At 38.5% G+C, this 20,563-nt stretch overlaps 1 protein-coding gene across 2 annotated transcripts in view; it reads left to right on the plus strand.

Moving 5' to 3' along the window:
- Positions 1-12,250, plus strand: part of ugt8 (UDP glycosyltransferase 8) — a 29,204-nt gene extending 16,954 nt beyond the window's left edge. For both annotated transcript variants that reach the window (XM_047365718.1, XM_047365719.1), the window contains exons 4-6: positions 5,166-5,242; positions 5,969-6,188; positions 8,055-12,250. In XM_047365718.1, the coding sequence (XP_047221674.1) occupies positions 5,166-5,242; positions 5,969-6,188; positions 8,055-8,418 (661 nt within the window). In that variant the 3' untranslated portion in view covers positions 8,419-12,250. The remainder of the gene's footprint in view (positions 1-5,165; positions 5,243-5,968; positions 6,189-8,054) is intronic.
- Positions 12,251-20,563: the final 8,313 nt, after the last annotated feature.

Raw genomic sequence — 20,563 nt, forward strand, 5'->3', positions numbered from 1 at the left:
AGGTGGTGGACCGCTTTATGGCATGGTGTGGAAACAATCATCTCATTTTGAACATGACTAAAACAAAGGAGATGATTGTAGATTTTAAGAGAAACAGGAATAAGTCAAAAACTATTTCTATCATGGGAGAAGAAGTGGAGGTGGTGCAGGAGTATAAATACCTCGGTGTTCACCTGGACAACAGACTGGAGTGGAGATGCAACTGTGAAGCCATCTACAAGAAGGGAAAGAGCAGACTGTACTTCTTGAGGAAGCTTAGGTCCTTTAGTGTTTGCAGCAAGATGCTGCATATCTTCTATAAGTCTGTTGTGGAAAGTTTGATCTCTTCTACCATCATCTGCTGGGGAAGCAGCATCAAAGCCAGGGACTTAAAAAAGCTCAACAAGCTGATAAAGAAGGCTGGCTCTGTTCTGGGGACTCCTCTGGAACCTCTGGAGATCATTGTGGAAAGACGGATTCTTCATAAAATTAAGAACATAATGGAGAACCCTGAGCATCCTCTTCATGAGACTGTCCTACAGCAACAGAGTGTCTTCAGTCAGAGGCTTCTTCAGGTCTGCTGTAAGACGGAGCGCTACAGGAGATCCTTCCTGCCCACAGCCATCAGCATCTACAACGGCTCTTTGAAGAAACCTTCATAATATGAGCTATAACAACATTTAATTTCCCTTTGGGATTAATAAAGTATTTTTGAATTGAATTGAATTGTTACGTTACAACCACAACCTTCAATGTGTTTTATTGGGATTTTATGTGATTGTGCAAAACAAAGTTGTGCATAGTTGTGAGGTGGAAGAAAAAGCAATTATAGGTTTTTAAACATTTTTACATTTTATGCTCTTGAATAAAAGCATGAAAACTGCATTGAGCATTTGTATTCAGTCCCTTTTACTCTGTCACCCTTAAATAAAATGCAATTCAACAAGTAAATAGGTGAATATTAGAGTTTACCTGTTTGTAATTTAATCCTAGGTGTGAGAAGTTTGTTAAAGAACATCACAGCATCTTGGAGACCAAGGAACAGAGCAGACCGGTCAGGGAGAAAGTTTGGAGCAGGGTTAAGGTATCAAATGTTGAAATGACAGGCTGGACAAGGAACGTGTTACTCAGGGAATCAGCCAAGAGGCCTATAGTAGCTCTGGAGGAAAGAAGCAATCTGACTGTTATGAAAGTGTGGAAAAAAGAAAGCGATTGTTGAGAGAAAGCCATAAGAAGTCCTGTTTGCAGATTACCATAAGCCATGTGGGAGAAAAAATACTTATATGAAATACTTAGAACATTGTGGTCTGCTCAGATGAGACCAAGCTTAAGCTTTTTTTTTTTGGTCTACATGCAAAGAAGTGTGTGGGTGAAAACTAAAACTGCACTTCACCCTAAACCTGTATTCGCATGGTAAAAAAATGGTGGCGGCAGCAGTATGCTATGGGAGTTGCTTTTCTTCAGCAAGCACAAAGAACCTGGTGAGAGTTAATTGGAAGATGGATGGAGCCACATACATGGCAATCCTGGCAGAAGACCTGCAGAATAATTCAAGCATTGGAGGAGATTCACCTTCCAGCAGGACAACAAACCTAAACATGCAAACATTCAAAGCATATCTATTTGTTGGAATTGTCCAGCTGAAGTCTAGACCTAAATGCTATGAAGAAACTGTGGCAGAACATGAGGTTTGCTGCTTAAGGATGGCCTTCATCCAATCTGACTGAGCTTGGCCCATTTTGGAAAGAGGAATGAGCAGAAATGTCATGTGCAAAGCTGCTAGAGACTTGCAAGTGTAATTCCTCCGAAAGACGGTTCTTCAGTGTTGACACAGAAATGAACAACTACACAGATTTGTCTTCCTAAAAAAAAATTTAAAATTACATATTCAATCACACATTTTCCTTTCGCTTCACAATTCTGCACTACTGTGTTGATCTGTTACATAAAACCCCACTAAACTATATAGAAGGTCGTGTTTGTATCATGACAAAATATGAAATGTTCAACAGGCATGAATACATTTGTAAGGCGCTGTTCTAATGCAAAATCAGATATATTATTAGCAGCAATGTACAAGGGCAATACAAATCTAACCATTTAAAAGTCAAGTAGGCACTGACAACTTGTATTTATACACAAACTATGACCTTGAGTGTAAATACAATTTAACAGAAGGAATATATGTAATCGTTTTTGAGCTACGAGAGAAATGTGAAGGCTAGTTTTGCTGTGTTTTTGCACATGGTCTCTGAACATGTTAATCCTTAACTCTTTTCTAGGTTTATTTTAAAGCTTGTTTGTCATTGACTACAGCACATGATACATTATTAAACTGATTGGTCTTCAGTATAATGGCATCTCCTTAGAAATCCAACAGGACCTTTATGACACTTCATTATCTGCCTAACAGATAAATATGTGTGCATGAACATCACCAGCTCCGATTATAAGGGGAACCCTGTGTTCTTGTCCTTATCTCTATCAAGGTTTTTCACTTTTAAATTATGTTCCATAATGAGTTGCATTGTTTGCTACTGTTGGCACTACTTTTGGGGTTTTGGTTTGAGATGACAAGAAAAAAAAAAAATCAACCTTTAAGAACAGTTATCTTGAATTTTGCCTTCCCTCACATTTTTGCTTGCTTTTCTTTTGATATTTGCACATGATGAACAAACAACGAAAGGATAAAGTTCAAAGCTGACAAACTGCATTCCAATGCAAAACAGGAAGGCCGACAGGGAAGGGAATGCCTGTTCTGTGCAAGACATTGGCATCACAGTGAAAGTTAAACGTTTTAACATTTTATAGTTTATTTTTTGTTGTAATACATATATATCGATAACCCTTAAAACTTTTTAAAGCAGATAAAATGTGCCACATCTTCTTTTTGGTATTAAAAAGTAATAATAATACCAAATGATATAAAAAGCAAGCTCAGTAGTTCCCAGTATTAAGATTTTTTAAATTAAATTATTGCATTGTTTCACAACTTATATATGTTTTATTTAACTGAGCTAGAGTTGTTTTGGAAACAGGATTGCAATTATCCAATAAAGGGAGCTGATGTCAGTTATGTAGCAGCCAAGGAAGTTTACCATTTGTTGTTAACATGACTCTGATAAAGCAGTTTGTATGGCGACCCAGGAGAGAAATAAGCCAGTCAAATGTAACATCAAACTCCTTTTATTGCATCCATTTACTAAATGTTCTCATGATCTGCATATTTACCCAGCCAAGTCTCATGTCCACATAATTGTCACATCTCCCTTTGTCAACTGCAGGGTGGTTTCTGTGTAACTGTGCTGTATTTGCCTTTTGATATTTAATATTCAGGATAATAACTTCTTTCTTTAAAGCATTCCGACAAACATTCGAGATAAAACCAATGAATTGATGCATTAATGAAAACAGAGGGAAGATTTTCTTTAAAAGCTTTCAGTGTTTAGGAAAACCAAGAGGATGTAAGAGATGGTGGACCGATGCGTTTGAAAGGGGATGAAATCAAATGAATTGTTTCATTGATAAAGGACTCCATGACTGCAGGCTTTGATTGGCAGGACAATGAAACAAGGCTCTGTTGGCTCTAGATGAAAGACTTTGAGTTTAGGGAGGGAAACAGACAGAGATGGACAAGAAGGTGGTTGTTTTGTAGCATGTATATGCATCGTGAAAACAGAAATGCTTGGCATGCACACTCACACACATCCCCCAACCTCACAAACTACTTCACACAATGACAAGTATAAGACTCTGGATCATGCAGTTCTTAACCAGTTTACCCTTCTGTACACCGTATTTTCTCTAACTCACCAATTAATAAGATTTGTCTATTTTTACCCTCTAAACCCTATGGGTCATTCCAGGTGCTTTTCAGAAGGTATACTCTGATTAAAAAGTTGATTTGTGAGGGGGGTTACAGACAAGAAGTGCAGAGAAAGATTGGCTGCTCAGCTGAAATGATCGAAATGCTCTAGAATGGAAACCCTAAACCAGCACAATATGGAATAATCAAAATAAATGTCAGCACAGTTGTTTAAACAACCAAAATAGGTCAGCAGCTACCGTCACAATTAGAAGAAAGAAACCAATGGTTAACACTACATGCAAAATTAGCCAATTTTTAACAATGTTGGGAAAAGAATAGATATATTCCTTAAAAAGGAAGAATCTTCTCATAAAAAAAAAAATCTCATAAACATTTATAAACTTATTTATGTACATTTTATGGTATGCGGTCATATTATTTACTCACATGCACCACCTGGTGGCTTTTGGAGGAAATGTAGCAGCAAATTGATTTATATAAAACAAAAAAAATAACACCCAAGTCTTTTACACACCAATTAGGCCACCTTGTCCAAGATAAATAAGTTAATATCCATATACTGTACCTCTCTGGCCCTGGTCTATGTACATACATAGCATCTATTAATAACTGATACACATATGACTGAGCCCACCGACTAGCAGTTGGTCCCTGAGAAATGTAATTGTGCAAACAGTATGTGGAAATGTGTTATTACTTTCGAGGTTACTTCTGATATGAGCCATTTATTAACCTTTGTTTCCCCTTTATGTGTTAAGCCAAGCTAAGCAAATATGTGAAATGGTTTAATATTAACAGTAAGCTTCATTGAATAATCATTTACCTTTGCAAGGAGCTTTGGTAATGCTTGATGCGTTTAAATTAGCTGAATTATAGCGTACAAGAGGGAATCAAGTGGTTTCTAGCTAGGTTTTACATGGAAACTCTAAAAACAAATTTCTAAACTGCTGTGCTTATAGAACAGTATTGTTGCTTTGGATAATGCATCTGCTAAATTCTGAAACGGAAATGTTTATATATAAGTATAAGAAGAAGGAAATGGCTTCTTTGTGTTTGTTTTTAAAAGTAATTTCTCTTTTCATTGTTAATAGACTTCTCAGAAAATTCTACTACCCTTTGGACCTTGATTTGTCTTACTCCTAACATCTCACATGGCTGAAACAGTCAGCAATATGGAAATGATTTCAGTGGCTCACGTTGTGCTTATGTCCCATCAACATTGTGCATTTCAACAGCACTGCAGGCTGGAAATAAGGGAAGAAGTAAAAACAAAAAAGGATTCAGTTTCCCTCTCTGTGCTGAATAAACTGTATGAATGTTGCCTCGTTCCTTCATGACGTTCTTTCTTATTTTTTAGATTCTCTGGAGTTGCACCCAGTAACCTTGGCAACAACACCAAGCTCGTTGATTGGATGCCACAGAATGACTTACTAGGTGAGTATGTACCATTTAGATTAAGCTTGATTAACTATGTTGCATTATGTCTGAGAATAGAAAAGTATTCCAGTAGTTAAACAGATTTGGTATTTGAATTACAACAAACCACACACTAAATATTTAATGTTTTTGTACTTTATTAAACAAGATTTTATTGTTTTAATTTGAACTTACTGGGTTCAATCTGGTAGATGTTTCGAAGAATTGTTAATCACTTTGGTGGTCAAATCTAAATGTGAAGGCAACTTTGTGTATTTGCTTTCTGAGGATAACAGCTATCTCTGTATTATGTTCTAAAGTTAAAACAAAGGCTGCAAAGCATTCTCCATGTTTGAATTATTGGACAAATAAGAGTTTGGGGTTTTTAAAATTAATCTTTCAAAACAGAACTCTATCGGCAGCATAATTCTTTTAGATATAAATAGGCGAAATATAACAACACATAAGATTATATTTTTAGGTTTACTGCATTGTTATAGTGCGTTGTTTAAATATTCAACCTTGGATGTGATAAAATCAAGATCTTAGAGGGAAACCTCTAAAATAATTTGTTTTATTTTTAAAGATATTTTTCATTTAAAATTTGAGGTTTTGCAGCATGGCTCTGCAATGAACACCGTGAATATATCAAAACAGGAATGCAGCAGAAACAGCATGTCAGAAGTTACTAATGATTTGACATCCATTATGCAGTAAAGTGAACCCATGTTTTCTACCATCCAGGTCATGTTAACACAAAGGCTTTTCTGAGCCATGGGGGCCTAAACAGCATCTACGAGGCCATGTATCATGGGGTGCCGGTGGTAGGTGTGCCTCTCTTTGGAGACCACTATGACACCATGACTCGTGTGGCAGCCAAAGGGATGGGAATCATGCTGCACTGGAAAGACATGACGGAGGAAGATCTCTACGTTTCCCTGAGCAGTGTCATCAACGACCCCAGGTTGGACTGCTTTAAGTCCTTAATGTTATGTTTTATTTGTGTTCGTGCATTTCTTTACCACTGCCTCACACTGTGCCATGAAAAATATTATTAAAACTTCATTTTGATTCTATTTGATAGACCAACACAAAGTAGAAAATAATTGAGAAGCAAAAGGAAAAAAAGTTCTTTACAAATAAAAATCTGAATAGTGTGGCATGCATTTGTATTCACACTTTGATACGTCGGTATAAAATCCAGATAAACTAAGAACGTTTACAAGCCTACTAATTATGTATTAGGGTCCTCCAGTGTATAATTCAGTCCCATTATATATTTTGATAGCTGCTGTATAAATATTTGTTTCTTACTTTCTTTATTCAATTCAATTCAAAAATACTTTATTAATCCCAAAGGGAAATTAAATGTTGTTATAGCTCATATTATGAAGGTTTCCTCAAAGAACCGTTGTAGATGCTGATGGCTGTGGGCAGGAAGGATCTCCTGTAGCGCTCTGTCTTACAGCAGATCTGAAGAAGCCTCTGACTGAAGACACTCTGTTGTTGTAGGACAGTCTCATGAAGAGGATGCTCAGGGTTCTCCATAATGTTCTTCATTTTATGAAGAATCCGTCTTTGCACAATGATCTCCAGAGGTTCCAGAGGAGTCCCCAGACCAGAGCCAGCCTTCTTTATCAGCTTGTTGAGCTTTTTTAAGTCCCTGGTTCTGATGCTGCTTCCCCAGCAGATGATGGTAGAAGAGATCACACTTTCCACAACAGACTTATAGAAGATATACAGCATCTTGCTGCAAACACCAAAGGACCTAAGCTTCTTCAAGAAGTACAGTCTGCTCTGTATTTATGAATACCGCTGTTCTGTAAAGGCCTGAGAGGTCTGTTAAAGGAACATTAAACAACTATTAGTTCTGCTGTCCAGAAATGTGGCTCATTATAGAAGAGTAGTAGGACGAAATCCATTGTTGAAAGAAAGTCATAAGGAGTTGCCAGTTTTGCAGTTTGTCACAAGCCATGTGGGGGCATAGCAAACATATGGAAGAAGATCCTGAAACCACCAAAAACAGTGGTGGTGGCATCATGGTGTGGGGAGGATTTTCTCCAGCAGAGAAATGGGGAGGTGGACGGAGCTAAATACAGGGCGGTCCTGGAAGAAAACCAGTTAGAAACTGCAGCAAAGGTTCACCTCCCAGCAAGACATTGACCCTAAACAATGTCCTGCTGCAAGGCTACAGTGGGTTTGTTTAGATCGGGGGTGCTCAAGCCCAATCCTGTAGAGCTACTATCTTGCAACTTTTAGATGCATCACTTCTGCATCTAGAATCAAATGAATGGCTTATTAGCAGGCCTCTGCATAGCTGAATCACATGCTGATGAGGGAATTCAGCCACTTGATTTGGGTGTGTTGGAGCAGGGATGCATCTAAGTTGCAGGATAGAAACTCTTGAGGACTGGACTTGGACTCCCCTGGTTATGATTCAGACATATCTATGTTTTAGAATCAACCGCTCAAAGTCCAGTACTAGGTTTTATTTGGAATCCAAATGTTGATGCTATCAGATGCACTTCTTCCAACCTGACCGAGCTTGAACAATTTTGCAAGGAATGGACACCCTTTGTGTAAAAGAAATGTTGAATATGATAATTTTCTCTCATCTTTGAAGTTAGGTACTTTTTGGTCTATCACTTAAAATCCCATGCAAATATGCTTTGAAGTTTGTGATTTGTAATGTGACAAAATATCAAAAAGCTTAATAAGTCTGAATACGTTTGCAATGTACTGAATGAACATGGTTTGTCTTCTTTGCACGTCATTTTTCGGGAGTTGTTCTTATGTTTCGTTTTAACCCTCATCCCTGCTGTCTCCCTAGGTACCGTGAACAGGCTCGTCTCCTCTCCAACATTCACAAAGATCAGCCGGGCCACCCGGTCAACAGGGCAGTGTACTGGATAGGGTACATCCTCCGTCACAACGGCGCTAACCATCTTCGCTCGGCTGTATACGAAGTGTCCCCCTACCAGTACTTCCTCTTGGATGTAATGTTTGCTGTTGCAGCTGCTGGCGCTCTCATAGTGTTTTCACTGCGTAGGCTGGTACGTCTCCTCAGGGGCAAGGCCGAGGACCACAGCAGAAGAGTAGATGGCAGCATGACCAATGGACACTGCCACTCTGAAAGCATTGCCAACGGTAGGCACAAACGCAACGGCTCCTTGAAAACTGAGAAGATAAATTAGTGTTTCTGAATGGCGACGTGAGGAAGAAGTTGCCCTAAGGACTCAGCTCTAGGTTTGGTTCATTGCTTTAATGAAAGCGTGGAGCAAAAGCTGTTCTTAGGTCTGCGTCAACGAGGCAACTGCTACTCAGATTGAGCACGAGGCTGTAGGAGGATACACGGTGCGTTGTGTGGGGACAGAGCAAGGCGTCGGGTGCTCCAAATCTGTGTGTATGTGTGTGTTTAGATGAATGTTTGTGCTATGAGGCAGAATTAACATAAAAAAAACAAAACAATAACAGCAGCTACAGCAAGACACTGGTTGTTCTTTTTGAGGATGAAACACAGGAAGGACACATCTATACAGGCATCTCATCTCCTCCATGTTATGTGCTGGCTTCCTCAGCAGAGAGGAGGAAGACGATCAGGGGCCAAGCCTTCATCCTGGGAACAAAAGCAACAAATCACAAAGCTTTGGATTGATCCCTTGTTTTAAAGTGTCTGGTGATAACTGTAAATAGAAGGAAAATCTATTTATTGCTGCTCCAACGCCTTTTAATTACGGACCTTTTTAACCTTGTCTTATTGTTAATTTATTTGATTTGACTGTCAGAGGTGTGACAGTTTGACGGTGGACGTACACTCCTTACCCTGAGATCACATCCGTCTTTGTGTTGGTAAAACAAACGGAACACTGACAGCAATAATTATAAATCCGCTTTGGGCTTGTAATGTAGTTGCATTGTTCACAGCAGCCATCTGACTCATCCTTGTGACAAAACATCATTTTCCCTTTTCACATTGTAGTGCCAGCTTGTAAACGAGTGTGGTTTCTTCACCTACTGAAACCCGGCTTGGCTTCATTGTGTGAAAAGGTGATTTTATGTTTTTGGTTTTATTTGATTAAAAAAAACATTTTAGGCAGGTGTTTCTTAAGTAGGCTGAGCCAGATAGGACCTCTACTCAGTCCCATGCAGACAAGGATGAGTCAGAGCATTACTCATTTATGATTGTTGCTATTGTAGCCCCGTTTATACCTTCTGCTTCCATAATCTATTTATTACAGCACAAATTCCTTACTCTGTTGCCATTTTCAGGGCTCAACTTGTCTTTGTACATCATTTCTCCATTATTTAGCTGTTAATTAAATTCTGTGTACTAATTTTAACTTGTCGTGAATGCTAGCCTAAAATTATTATTTCAACTCACTATTTAGCTTCCATAAGTCTGGAAGACATTGCTGTTGCGGTCCACGTGCAAACCAACAGACTTTATAGAATTTGTAATAATTTCAAGCTTGAATGAAACATGTTCTCAATGTGGCATTATGTAATAATATACAGGGCTCCGCATTTATAGGCATTCCTATTAGAGATATGTAAACAGCTATTAATCAATTTATTCAATCACTTTAGGGGGAATTATTTATACATATATATTTCTTTTAGCCATTCTTCAAAATGGGAAAGACGAGTGAACATGCCATTCAAGACAGGCAGGTGAGTGGGGATTGGAAAATGTCACAGGAGCCCATTTCATTGCCTGATGAGTTTTTTTGTTTCACGTTAAATTTGCCTGTCTAAGAACTGTTAATGATTGACCCAAAAGTTTCTGTTTTCCTAGAGCAGCAACAATGTGACCAAAATACTAATTTCTCTCAGCCACTCTTTAAAATGGAATAGAGAACTTGCCATTCGAGTAAGGCCGATGCATTTTCATTTAGGAAATAACTACGAGAAAATAGCTTCCTACTTTTCAAAATGGGAATGGCAGGAGAACGGAGGATTCAAGTTAAACAGATGGTTTCTATTCATATGTCAGGTAATTGGCTTAACTTGCTGCATATTTAAAGATTGGATGAGGATCCAAGTTTATTTTCCCACCCTGCCCAGTGGAAAAGGTTGGCAAGGAAGGTAAAGCAAATATCCAAATCTCGCAGTCGGTAGTAAACCTTATAGTGTCAGTTTGCTACTGGAGCAGATTCATTATTTCCAGGCTTTTCTATGTATCCGTACTAGGGGTGCCAATAATTGTTGGGTGCACAGTATGTGTATGCAGTATGCTTGATTTTGTCTGGGTATTTATGTGCTCCCGTCTTTTACGAGAGTTTTGTAGTCATCGCCCAGCATAAATCTTGAGTATGCAGATGAGATGACTATATGTTTGAGCCCTTTGAGATTCATGGAAATGGTTATGATTTTATGACGTTAAAGCTCATGAAAATAATTCTTTGTTTTTAAGGAGAGACAAAGTTGTTTTCAGTGACATTTGTTTTCGTCCTCCGTCTTGTTTCTTGGCCTTCCTGAAGTTTCTGCTCACTGACTTTAAAGAACAGATGGTGAAACAAGATCAAAAGATGCCAGTATGAACCCTAATGATTCTTTTACAGTTGTGACACAAGCATGAAGAGCTGGGAAATGTTTGGCAACAGAAGTCTTTGCTAACAGATGTTACAGAAAGACATGCTTGTGAACAATGTGTTGGAGTGCTGTTTCATCTGCTCATTGTATCATTTTGACATCCTGGTACAGAGAATGCTTTCCACCCAGACTGAAAGATAAAGCCTCAATCACAGACAAAAGTTGGGATCTATGGCACCCACTATGCTTATCGGAAAAAAAATATATATATTGCAGTAGCATAATGCAGTAGCATAATATCTCTCTGAAAAATTGCTAAAACTAAAGTCCCATACTTAACCAAATCTCACCTGTAACAATTATTGGCACCCTCAACAATTCATGTACAATACCTGATAATTTTATTTGCATGTTTAAGAACTGTTTGTAACCCCAAACGTTCTGTTTTTCTGCAGCGAAAATAACGTCACACAGAAGCCAGTTTCTGTTGGCCACTCTTCAAAATGGGAAAGGCAATAGAATCATTTCACTAATCCAGATAAAAATGGCTACAAGATGATAGCTACTCACCTAAACTCCTTCAAATATCAATGAGGATAAATAGTGAGTTTAAACAACTGTTACTGGGATAAACTTGGCTGAATGAGGATCCAAGTTTTACCATAGTGAAAAGATCATAAGGGAATAAAAAAAAAAATCTCCAAAAGCTAGTAGTTGTTGAACTGCAACAAAGAATGGCATATTGGGATCACCAAGCATTCATAAGTTATTTTAAGCCTATTACACATCTTCACCAGGGGCTGCAATAGTTGTGGAGAGTCCTGTACGTTTTAAAAACAAACAAAATGGTCACTTGAACAACATTAACAAGGAAATCTAACCAACTTAAGGGGAAAAAACACTAAATCTCTCTCTCTCTGTGAGCTACATTTACACTTGCACCACACAACCCAGCCCTGCTGAAAAACAGACTCCTATACTTGAATCAACATCCTAAATAATCATCTGTAACGTTAGCAGTTGGATGCTGGTGGTAGGTGGCGCTGCAGGTGCTACACAGGCTATGAACAGGGTCTGAATCTTAGAAAATGTTTGAAGGTATTTCTACCTTGTTATGTTTCTAGTATTAACATTGTAGCTACGACAAGTAAAACAAACCATAAAATATATATTTTTTCTCTGTTTATCTTCATATATTTATGTCACTTGCCCTGCTGCGTTTGTATGTCATCAGCTTTAATATTGCCTCCATGGGTGCACCTTCTTGTTCCTTTAGTTCATCTTTTTGTTCCTTTCTACTTCCTGCTGTGTTCTGTGCTCTTTCCCTCGACCTCCGATGTTTCAGTTCTTCTTAGCCTCTCGCACTGTTTAGATTTTGTTGTGCCCTCTTTATGGAATCACACCTTTTTTTTCCCTTCATGTGTGTCTTACGTTGTAAATAGAATGTAAACAAAATACTAAATCTGAATAAAAGTCAACTATTTTGTTTGCAGACCTGATGGAAACCTTTTATTTCTATCTTGCAAACATGGAAAGCAAACCTTGGGAGTGGAATGTCGGATTCCAGTGTTATCTTGGCTTAATGCAAACCTGCAGAAATTGCTCACAAACATTGCTTCATTGCAAGTAAAATACAAATGTGGTTCATAAAATAGAGGGGTTAAAAGTTTTGTTTGCTAAATGAAAAATAGAATGTATTTTAATCTAAGACAACGTCACACACAGAAGCAGCTAAAATGCAGCACTTCACAGATTACACTTTCTCAGTTCCTTCATATTGATTTCTCTCTCTCCTTCATGGAGTTCCTCTCTGCCTTACAACAGCTGAAGCCGGCAGGCTGTCATTTTGATCAAGGCTAAATAGAGATGTAAGTTTAGTCTTGTAACAGCTAGTTCACAGCATGCAGCCCGACACCAAGCAAATAACATGCAGTCTTTTGATTCTCCAAAAAACCTGAAATTTCGACACAAAATCTTCTCTAAAAAATTTCTTTAGTACAGTGCCTTGCAAAAGTATTGATATCCTTAATACTCTTTCTAATCACAACCTCAAAAATCCGATTGTATTTTACTGATGTTTTATATAATCAACCCACAGATTTGCAGATAATTAGGAAGTAGAAAATACTAGTTTCCAACAGCTATTACTAATAATCTGTTATTTGGAAAGTAAAATTTTTAGCATTAACATTTTTATCGTTTTTCTACTCTGCTTTTGCAGAGGCCTGCTAACAAGTCACAGATTTTTATGTTTGATTCAAATCTGGACTTTGAATGGGTCATTCCAACAGGAATATTTAAATTTACTAGGGATTTTAAAGTATTGAATTGTAACTCTTGCTGTATGATTGGGGTCGCCATCCTACAAACAAATTAATCTGCCCCAGTCTCAAGTCTTCAGTCTCCGTCCATCTTCCCATCAGCTCTAACCATGTTCCCTATACCCATTAAAGAAATGTATTCCTACTACCATGTTTCACTGTGTTGTGTGTCTAAAATAAATGTGTAGTGCTAATTTTCCTTTAAACCTAGCATTTCGCATGGAGACTTAAAGTCTTACACGTTTGCGATGCCTTCCTTCTGCTTGTCACTCTTCCATAAATGTCTGATTAGTGAAATGTATGATATTTAGTTGTCAACAGATTGTCCCACCTGAGCTTATGATATAGATCACTCCTCCAGAGTTACCCTGGACATCTTGGCTGCATCTGTGATTGATGCTTCTGGCCAGGCCTGCCGGTTTAGGTTGGTGACCATGTCTGGGTAGGTTGGGAGCTATCCCTGATTCTTTCCATTTTCTTAGATGATAAATTCAGCAGTGTTTCGTGAAATGTTCAAATCTTGGGATACTGTTTTATAACCTAACTCTGCTTTAAATTTCTCCTATTTCTCCCTAACCTGTCCTGTGTGCCTTAGTTTCATAATGCTGTTTGTTCACTAAAGTTTTCTAGCAAACCTGAGGCCTTCACAGAACAGCTGAATTTATACTGAGATTACACACAGATGGACTATTTACTTGTTGATTTCTGAAAGCAATTGGTTCCCCTGGATTTTATGTAGGAGTATTGGAGGGAAGGGGGCTGAATACGAACGGACATAATCATTTTGATACACAGGAATGCATCACTAGGTGTTGGTCTATCACTTGATAGCTTAAAATACACTCAGTCTTTTGCACAATGTGCAAATGTTTATAGGGCATGAATTAATTTACATTTTTCTTCTTTGAATTGAAAGCTCGTTTCCTTTTTAATATCTTATTGCACTGAAATATTTAACCTTATAAGACCTGATAAGATGTTCAGTTTCTGCAGCTACTGCTGCCTGTCTTCGTTTGACAAGGGATGTCTAGGCTTTCTGTCAGGAACTGTTACCGAGCTGCAGGAGGCTTTTGAAGGTATCAAATGGTTGAATCATCTAAAGTGGCCCAACTGCGCACACACATGCACACAAGCCGGGCGAATAGAGATAGGCTTATCTAATGCTGTTTGCTTGTGCTGAGTGAGGCACGGGTAACAAAACACCCTGCCTGGTACCCTACTTCACTCACTGGTCCTGTTAATTATTCACCCTGCCTGGAGGGCCCTGCAGACCTCATACACAAACACACACACAAACACACACACACAAACACACATGCATGCACACATACACACAAACACAGAGTGAGTCAAAAGCATCTGCATTATGTTTAATTTATGTTCTTGAAGTTGTTTTTTTTTTTTGTTGCTGCTGGTGGCCAATTCAGCCACTGTCCTGTTAACTGAGAAAGGAAGGGGTGGGGGTGGAGATTAAAGGTCTGAATTGCAGAAGAGGAATGTGATATCACAGAAAGCACAGAGGGAATCATTCATGACATCCTTCATTCATTCCTAGCCAAACCTCCCCCTCACATCTTCTAAGTGCCCATTATCTGCTTTTCCTCCTCAGACCAAAGGAGTAGGCCGAAGCAATTAAACACTTTGTGAGGTGCTAAGTCGACACATCATACAGGGGCAGAAAAGTCCCGACTCTTAGCCGAAGATCTGAGGTGTGGATTTGCCAATATTTTGGCAACAGGGCGTGCTCTAATCCTGCAGGAGGATGCTGGGCTTCATCATGTGTGAGCAGCTGTGTGTGTTTGGGTAACGCCTGGGGGGGTATGGACCAGTTTTGAAATTGTTGACTTAGCTTGTATGGCCCTAAATGAGTGATGCTTTTCCTTCAGTGCCTATTCGTCTCTGTCGCAGCATATTCCAAGAGCTCTACTTATAGATCTGCCCAGAAGCATGTAATATTTCTTCTAAAGGGCTTGACGGAACAGAAAGGCTGTGTCAGCACAAAACTGACCATGAGGATGCATGACAGCAAAAACACAGGAAAATTTATTAACATAATATAATTATTTGAATATAATTAGAGCTTGTGATAATACAAGAAATGTATTATTTATATTTGAAATACATTGTGTAATGGAGGTTTTCCTTGTATGTTACCAATTTGATGTCAAACCTAATTTTAAAGACAATTTCTTAATTTAAATATACAGTAAAGTCTCAAGCATTGAACATCTTGCAGAGCACTGTTCATTCCACCATCTAAAGATGGATAGAGAATTGCACAATTACAAATCTTACCAAGACATGGCTGTTTTATGTTAACTACCAGGCTGGGCAAGGACAGTATTAATCAGAGAAGCAACCAAGAGGCTCATGGTCACTCGGAAGGAACTATTATTTGTGTAATCAGCACAATAATAAAAAAAAAAAGGCATTGTTAAAAGTTATCCATTAAATGTTCTGTTTGATGTCTGTTATACGCCATGTGGGAGACGCAGAAAACGTGTGGAAGAATGTACTCTGGTCAGATGAAGCCAGAATAGAGCATTTTGGCCTACATCACAAAACTCTTAGTATAGTGAAAAGCTGTAACACTACACATCATCCTGAAGGCATCATGTCCACCGTGAAAGATAGCGGTGGCAGCAGCAAGTTTGAGCAAGATTTGTGTACAACCTCCCATTACACTGTACACTGAATAAGATAAAGCAGGTACTGATAATGAAAACAATATTCCTGATATTCTAAAGAATCCCGACAAAGTTTGCAGTTTGCTTGTATGTCCACTAGAGGGTAGTAGCATGTCATATAAATAACAAGTAATAGCTTATTCAGTTTTGTTTATTTATTTATTAAATTCATTTCATGACTTCTGTAATCACTGCTTCTCTGGTTCTACTGAACACCTGCAGAAGCCAATTGACCAAAATTCCAACTTTTAATAAGCTAAGACTCCAAACATCTTACAGGGGCTGTCATGTAAAAAAGTGTGGCACAGCATGTGAAGTGTGCCTGTTATTGCCATTCTACTCTTGTACGTCAACAGCTGTAACTCCAATTAAAGCTCCCATCCCCCCTCCTTTAAAACTCTTTGGACCCACTCTCGGCTTGACAGATGTGGCTGTCGGTTGTCGAGGAGCAGCTTCAAAATCAAAGGGCCTTCAAGTGAAGATTTCAAATGAAAGTTAAATGATCCTTGTGAAAAAACAGGGTCCATTTTGGCTGCTTCAAAGATAAGATTGAGCCAAAAGGCAACGAATGGAGGTAATAAATAATTCCAGCCAGAAAATATAATTAGCATGTGCTATATTTGTGCATGCAGGCCTCATGTATTGCTATATAGATAAATAAATCTGTGCATGTGGTGAAATATGTACTTTTAATGCACTAGTATGTGCGTGTTTGTGCGCATTTGTATGTATGTGTTTGTGTTGGGGGTGTTTGGGATGGATGGAGCCTTGTCACTGTGTCTCCATGGAGATAAGAGAAGCCCGACAGGCTGGCAGAGAGAATGACAGCTTTTATATCAATCATACTGACTTATAACTGTACGCGTGTGGACAAGTGTGTCTGAACACTAAGGGGTTAGGGAAGGGTATTAGGCTGGAATCAAAAATAAATCAATGTCATGTGGTTTGTAAGTCAGCAGCTGTTGTCAGTTTGGCCTCACCTCTCGCTGTAATCTCTAAACTCCAGTGACCACACAGCCCTACACACACACACACACACACACACACACACACACACACACACACACGCCAGCATGTGTCACCCATCTCTAAGTGCCTGGACAACGCCCAGATGGAGATGCTCAGCCAAATGTTGCCCTGGCTACATCTTCCAAGCTTCTTTCTGATTCAACTCTTTCTGTCCTCTCTAAATATCTCTTCCCTTTTTCTTTTTTTTTTTTTTTAACTATACACCCACAACATCTTCCCACTGTCTTCCTCCATCCTCTCCTGTCTCCATCTCCGAGCATCCCTCCAACCCGGGGCTTTGGTGAATTCGTAAGCCGATGCGGCATATCTGTGAGGAATTGGGAATTCAATTGGAGAAAATCAGGCTTTTGAGTTTGAAGCCAGATATTTAATTAGGGGAGTGAATTATAGCTGTGTCGCTGCAGGGACAAGGCGCAGAGGTAATGTGACCGAGTAAACAATAAGCTCCAAAAAAAAAAGAAAGGGAGAATAAACAGTTTCTCTTGCATGCTTGAAGAATATCTTAACACCTACTCCTGCTTTGGCAGAACCTTCCATACCTCCTCATTTAAGCCGCGTTATTCACACAATAGGTGTTAGTATGTGTAAACAATAGTTTCTCTAATATTATCTGAATTTGTTTCCCTGCGGCGGGTCTCAGAGTGAGAGGCCCACAGTGAGACAGAAAGATAAAGGAGAGGGGAATCTGCAGATAAGACAGAGATGAGATAAAAATCTAACCTCCGCTGTGATTAGGTACTGCCCTCATAGGCAGATCTGCACTGATAAATGCACTCACCTAGAAAATCACTCACACGCTTCCCTACCGTTTAAATTTTATATTATGTTTGAACCTTATCAGTTTTATTTAGTTTAATTTTTCCTTTGTTTTTCTATATTTTTTGTTGTTATCACACAGTAACAATCACATTTATTGCCTCCCCTGGTAAAAATCTGTATGAAAACATAAAGGAATATCACATTGCATCCCAGTAGCAGCTCATGTTGGTACACAATGGTTTTCCCTGTGGATAAAGCCACCTTCTTACCAGCCCCAACCAGCCTCTTCACAAGGTGTTTTGGTTTTATTAAGGGGCTGATGCTCGCATTTCACACCAAAACACATTAATTCCCTTGGACACGGAATCCATCTCCTTCTTGAACAAAGTGACGGCTGGTAATTCTCATTATGTTTAGAACTGAATATAATTTTTTGAACAGATGAATCTGGCCCTACACAGACATTGTACCCAAAGAGGAAGCTGACTTCTGGAGATACACAGTTCTCCTCCTGATATCGTGGTAATGTCGTAATTCCAAATCCAATTACTAGTTACAGAAGCAAGAAAAATCCTTCCCAGCGTTTCTTTTTGGTCTTCTATTTTTGTGAAATCAATGGAACAACATTTTTTTATTTTTTTAAATTTGTCAACACAAAAGAGAAAAATGCTTCAGCACTGAAAGAAAGCATGAGGCATTTCTGAGAAGCCATAAAATGTATCATGAACTAAAAAATAAATGAGTGATAGATTCTGAAATATAGCTCTGTTTATAACTCTAATTATCATTGTGTGTAGATAAAGTTGCAATATAGTTAAAAAAAAGTTGTTTAATACATTTATTTATTTAAAATAAATAAAATTAAATAAATAAAAACACTAATGTTTTCTACTCCTTACAACTGGATAGTGCACCTTTAAACACTGTGTAAAAAAGAAAGAAAAACTTAGTTATATCCTAAATAAGCACGCTCATTAGTAGAATTTGTATAGAATACAAAATCGGACCACAAATCAATGTATGTATCTAGACTTGGATATATTTCTCTGACCATGCACTCTGTGTCAGACAAAAATAATGAAAAGAATCTGCAATCTCACAGTTAGCTCTAACTGTTGACCATGTTAAAATCTGTAAAGGGAGCATCTGCAGAACAACTGAAACTGAATTAATGGTAAATACAAAAACTACACAAACTCTGTTTCATTAACTGATATGCACACAAAGAAAAATGAAAGAAAAACTTGCTAGCTGAAAAATTAGCTTTAGCTTTCAATGTAATATAACTTCAGATCAGGCGTTGCAGATCAATATTTTATCTTTACTATTATTATTTTGAGTGGTAAATGTTTGACTTTAATGAGAACATCAAGTTATGTCAAGTAAAGATGCTCAAGCCCAAGTCATTAGTATTCAGGTCAAATCTGATATAACCAAGTCAAGTCATCAAGTCATCAAATCTGTGACTTAAGTCTGACTCAAGTCAAGTCATCAAGTCAAAGTCCACACCTCTGACAACTAGTTATGTAGATAACATCTAATAGCTAATACCTACCATCTAATACCATCCTGCTCTATGTGAGTGTTGGCAAGATAAACTTGGAGGCATTTTTAGGATTGGTTAAAAGAAATGGATCTCTATTCACGTCATATTTAAGCCCCAAGGACAATAGTAATCCACAATGGAAAGTTGTGGATTACTAATTAGAGTGATCAACTTTCAAAATCAAGGACATATAAAAAAAAAAAAAAAGAATTCAGTTAGGATTATTTTTAAGGTATTGCTTACATGCAATCCCTTACATGCTTGTTAAAAATGCACTTTGGGTTACATTTGGTTGTATGAAAAGTGCTGTATAAATGCAGCCTCTTTGATATCTTAAAATGTTACTTATTCCCACTGAATAAGATTGTGTCGCAACAATAAAAGAGGAATTCCAGGCTTTTTAGACATCTTTACCAGGGTGCCAACGAATGTGTGCGCATCTGTAGGACCATTCTCCTCAAAGCTAAGAAGAAAAGATAATCTGATATGTTCTTAGAAGATGTCAAATGAAAATGTTTTCTTTCAAGTAAAGAATATGAAAAAAAAGTTAACCAATCTAGACATTTATTCATTTTCTGCAGTTCTCCCCCCAAATCAACTGTTAAGACAAAAAGCAAGGAAAAAACAGAGATGGCTGACAATTGATGACCAAGGTGCAACTCAGAAGAGATGGCAATGGACATCTATGCGTATATGGAGGAATCACTCCCTTTTCTGTCATACTGCCATGTTCAAGAAGGCCCCAACTGATGTGAAATATTTGTATTACTAAACCTGTCCACTGCCAGGCTTTCAAACATAACTCACTTTACTGTTCCGGGGGTAAAGCATGGGATAACGACTTTATCTTCCCTTATATCATAATCTGATGCTCCCACATACTGATGCATCTGTGGCGCATGTGCAGACTGAAGTCCGTACACATGCTCGAGCCTCCATCGAGTCAGTCAGCTGGCTCTCCATCATTGCCAGCGGTAGCCCCGGTGCTCTTTGGTTGGTTGCAGGTTGATGGATGAGTCTCCCTTGAGCAGCTCTTCTAAAGTGCGTCTCTATCAGGCCGCAAGCCCTCACGGACCCTCACATTTGATTAGATCCCAATGGAAGCCAGTTGCTCCCCGTCATCGCTCATACAGCACAGTGAAACGGGAATGCAGCGGTGGCGGCTGCAGCCAGTGGAGCACAGAGCTTGACGCGCTGAGGAAGCCATTTCAGTGCAAAGAGAGGATATTATGTGACTTGTGTACAACTCTGTTTCACAGAGGTGACAGCCGCTTATGGGTGGAGAGATAGTAGGATGGAGAAGAATGTTATTTTCATTCTTCATAGGTTGTATTCAGAGCAAAATGCTACATGCACGGTTCAATCAATCAAAGTTCTCCACCTAAATGTTTAAAAAATTAATGAGAGTGAAGACAATTATAGCACTCCTAAACTAAAAAGGCTGCTGGCGTTCTGACTCCCTCTC

This window comes from Girardinichthys multiradiatus, chromosome 5, assembly GCF_021462225.1.
Source record: "Girardinichthys multiradiatus isolate DD_20200921_A chromosome 5, DD_fGirMul_XY1, whole genome shotgun sequence".
Classification (NCBI taxonomy): Eukaryota; Metazoa; Chordata; class Actinopteri; order Cyprinodontiformes; family Goodeidae; genus Girardinichthys; species Girardinichthys multiradiatus.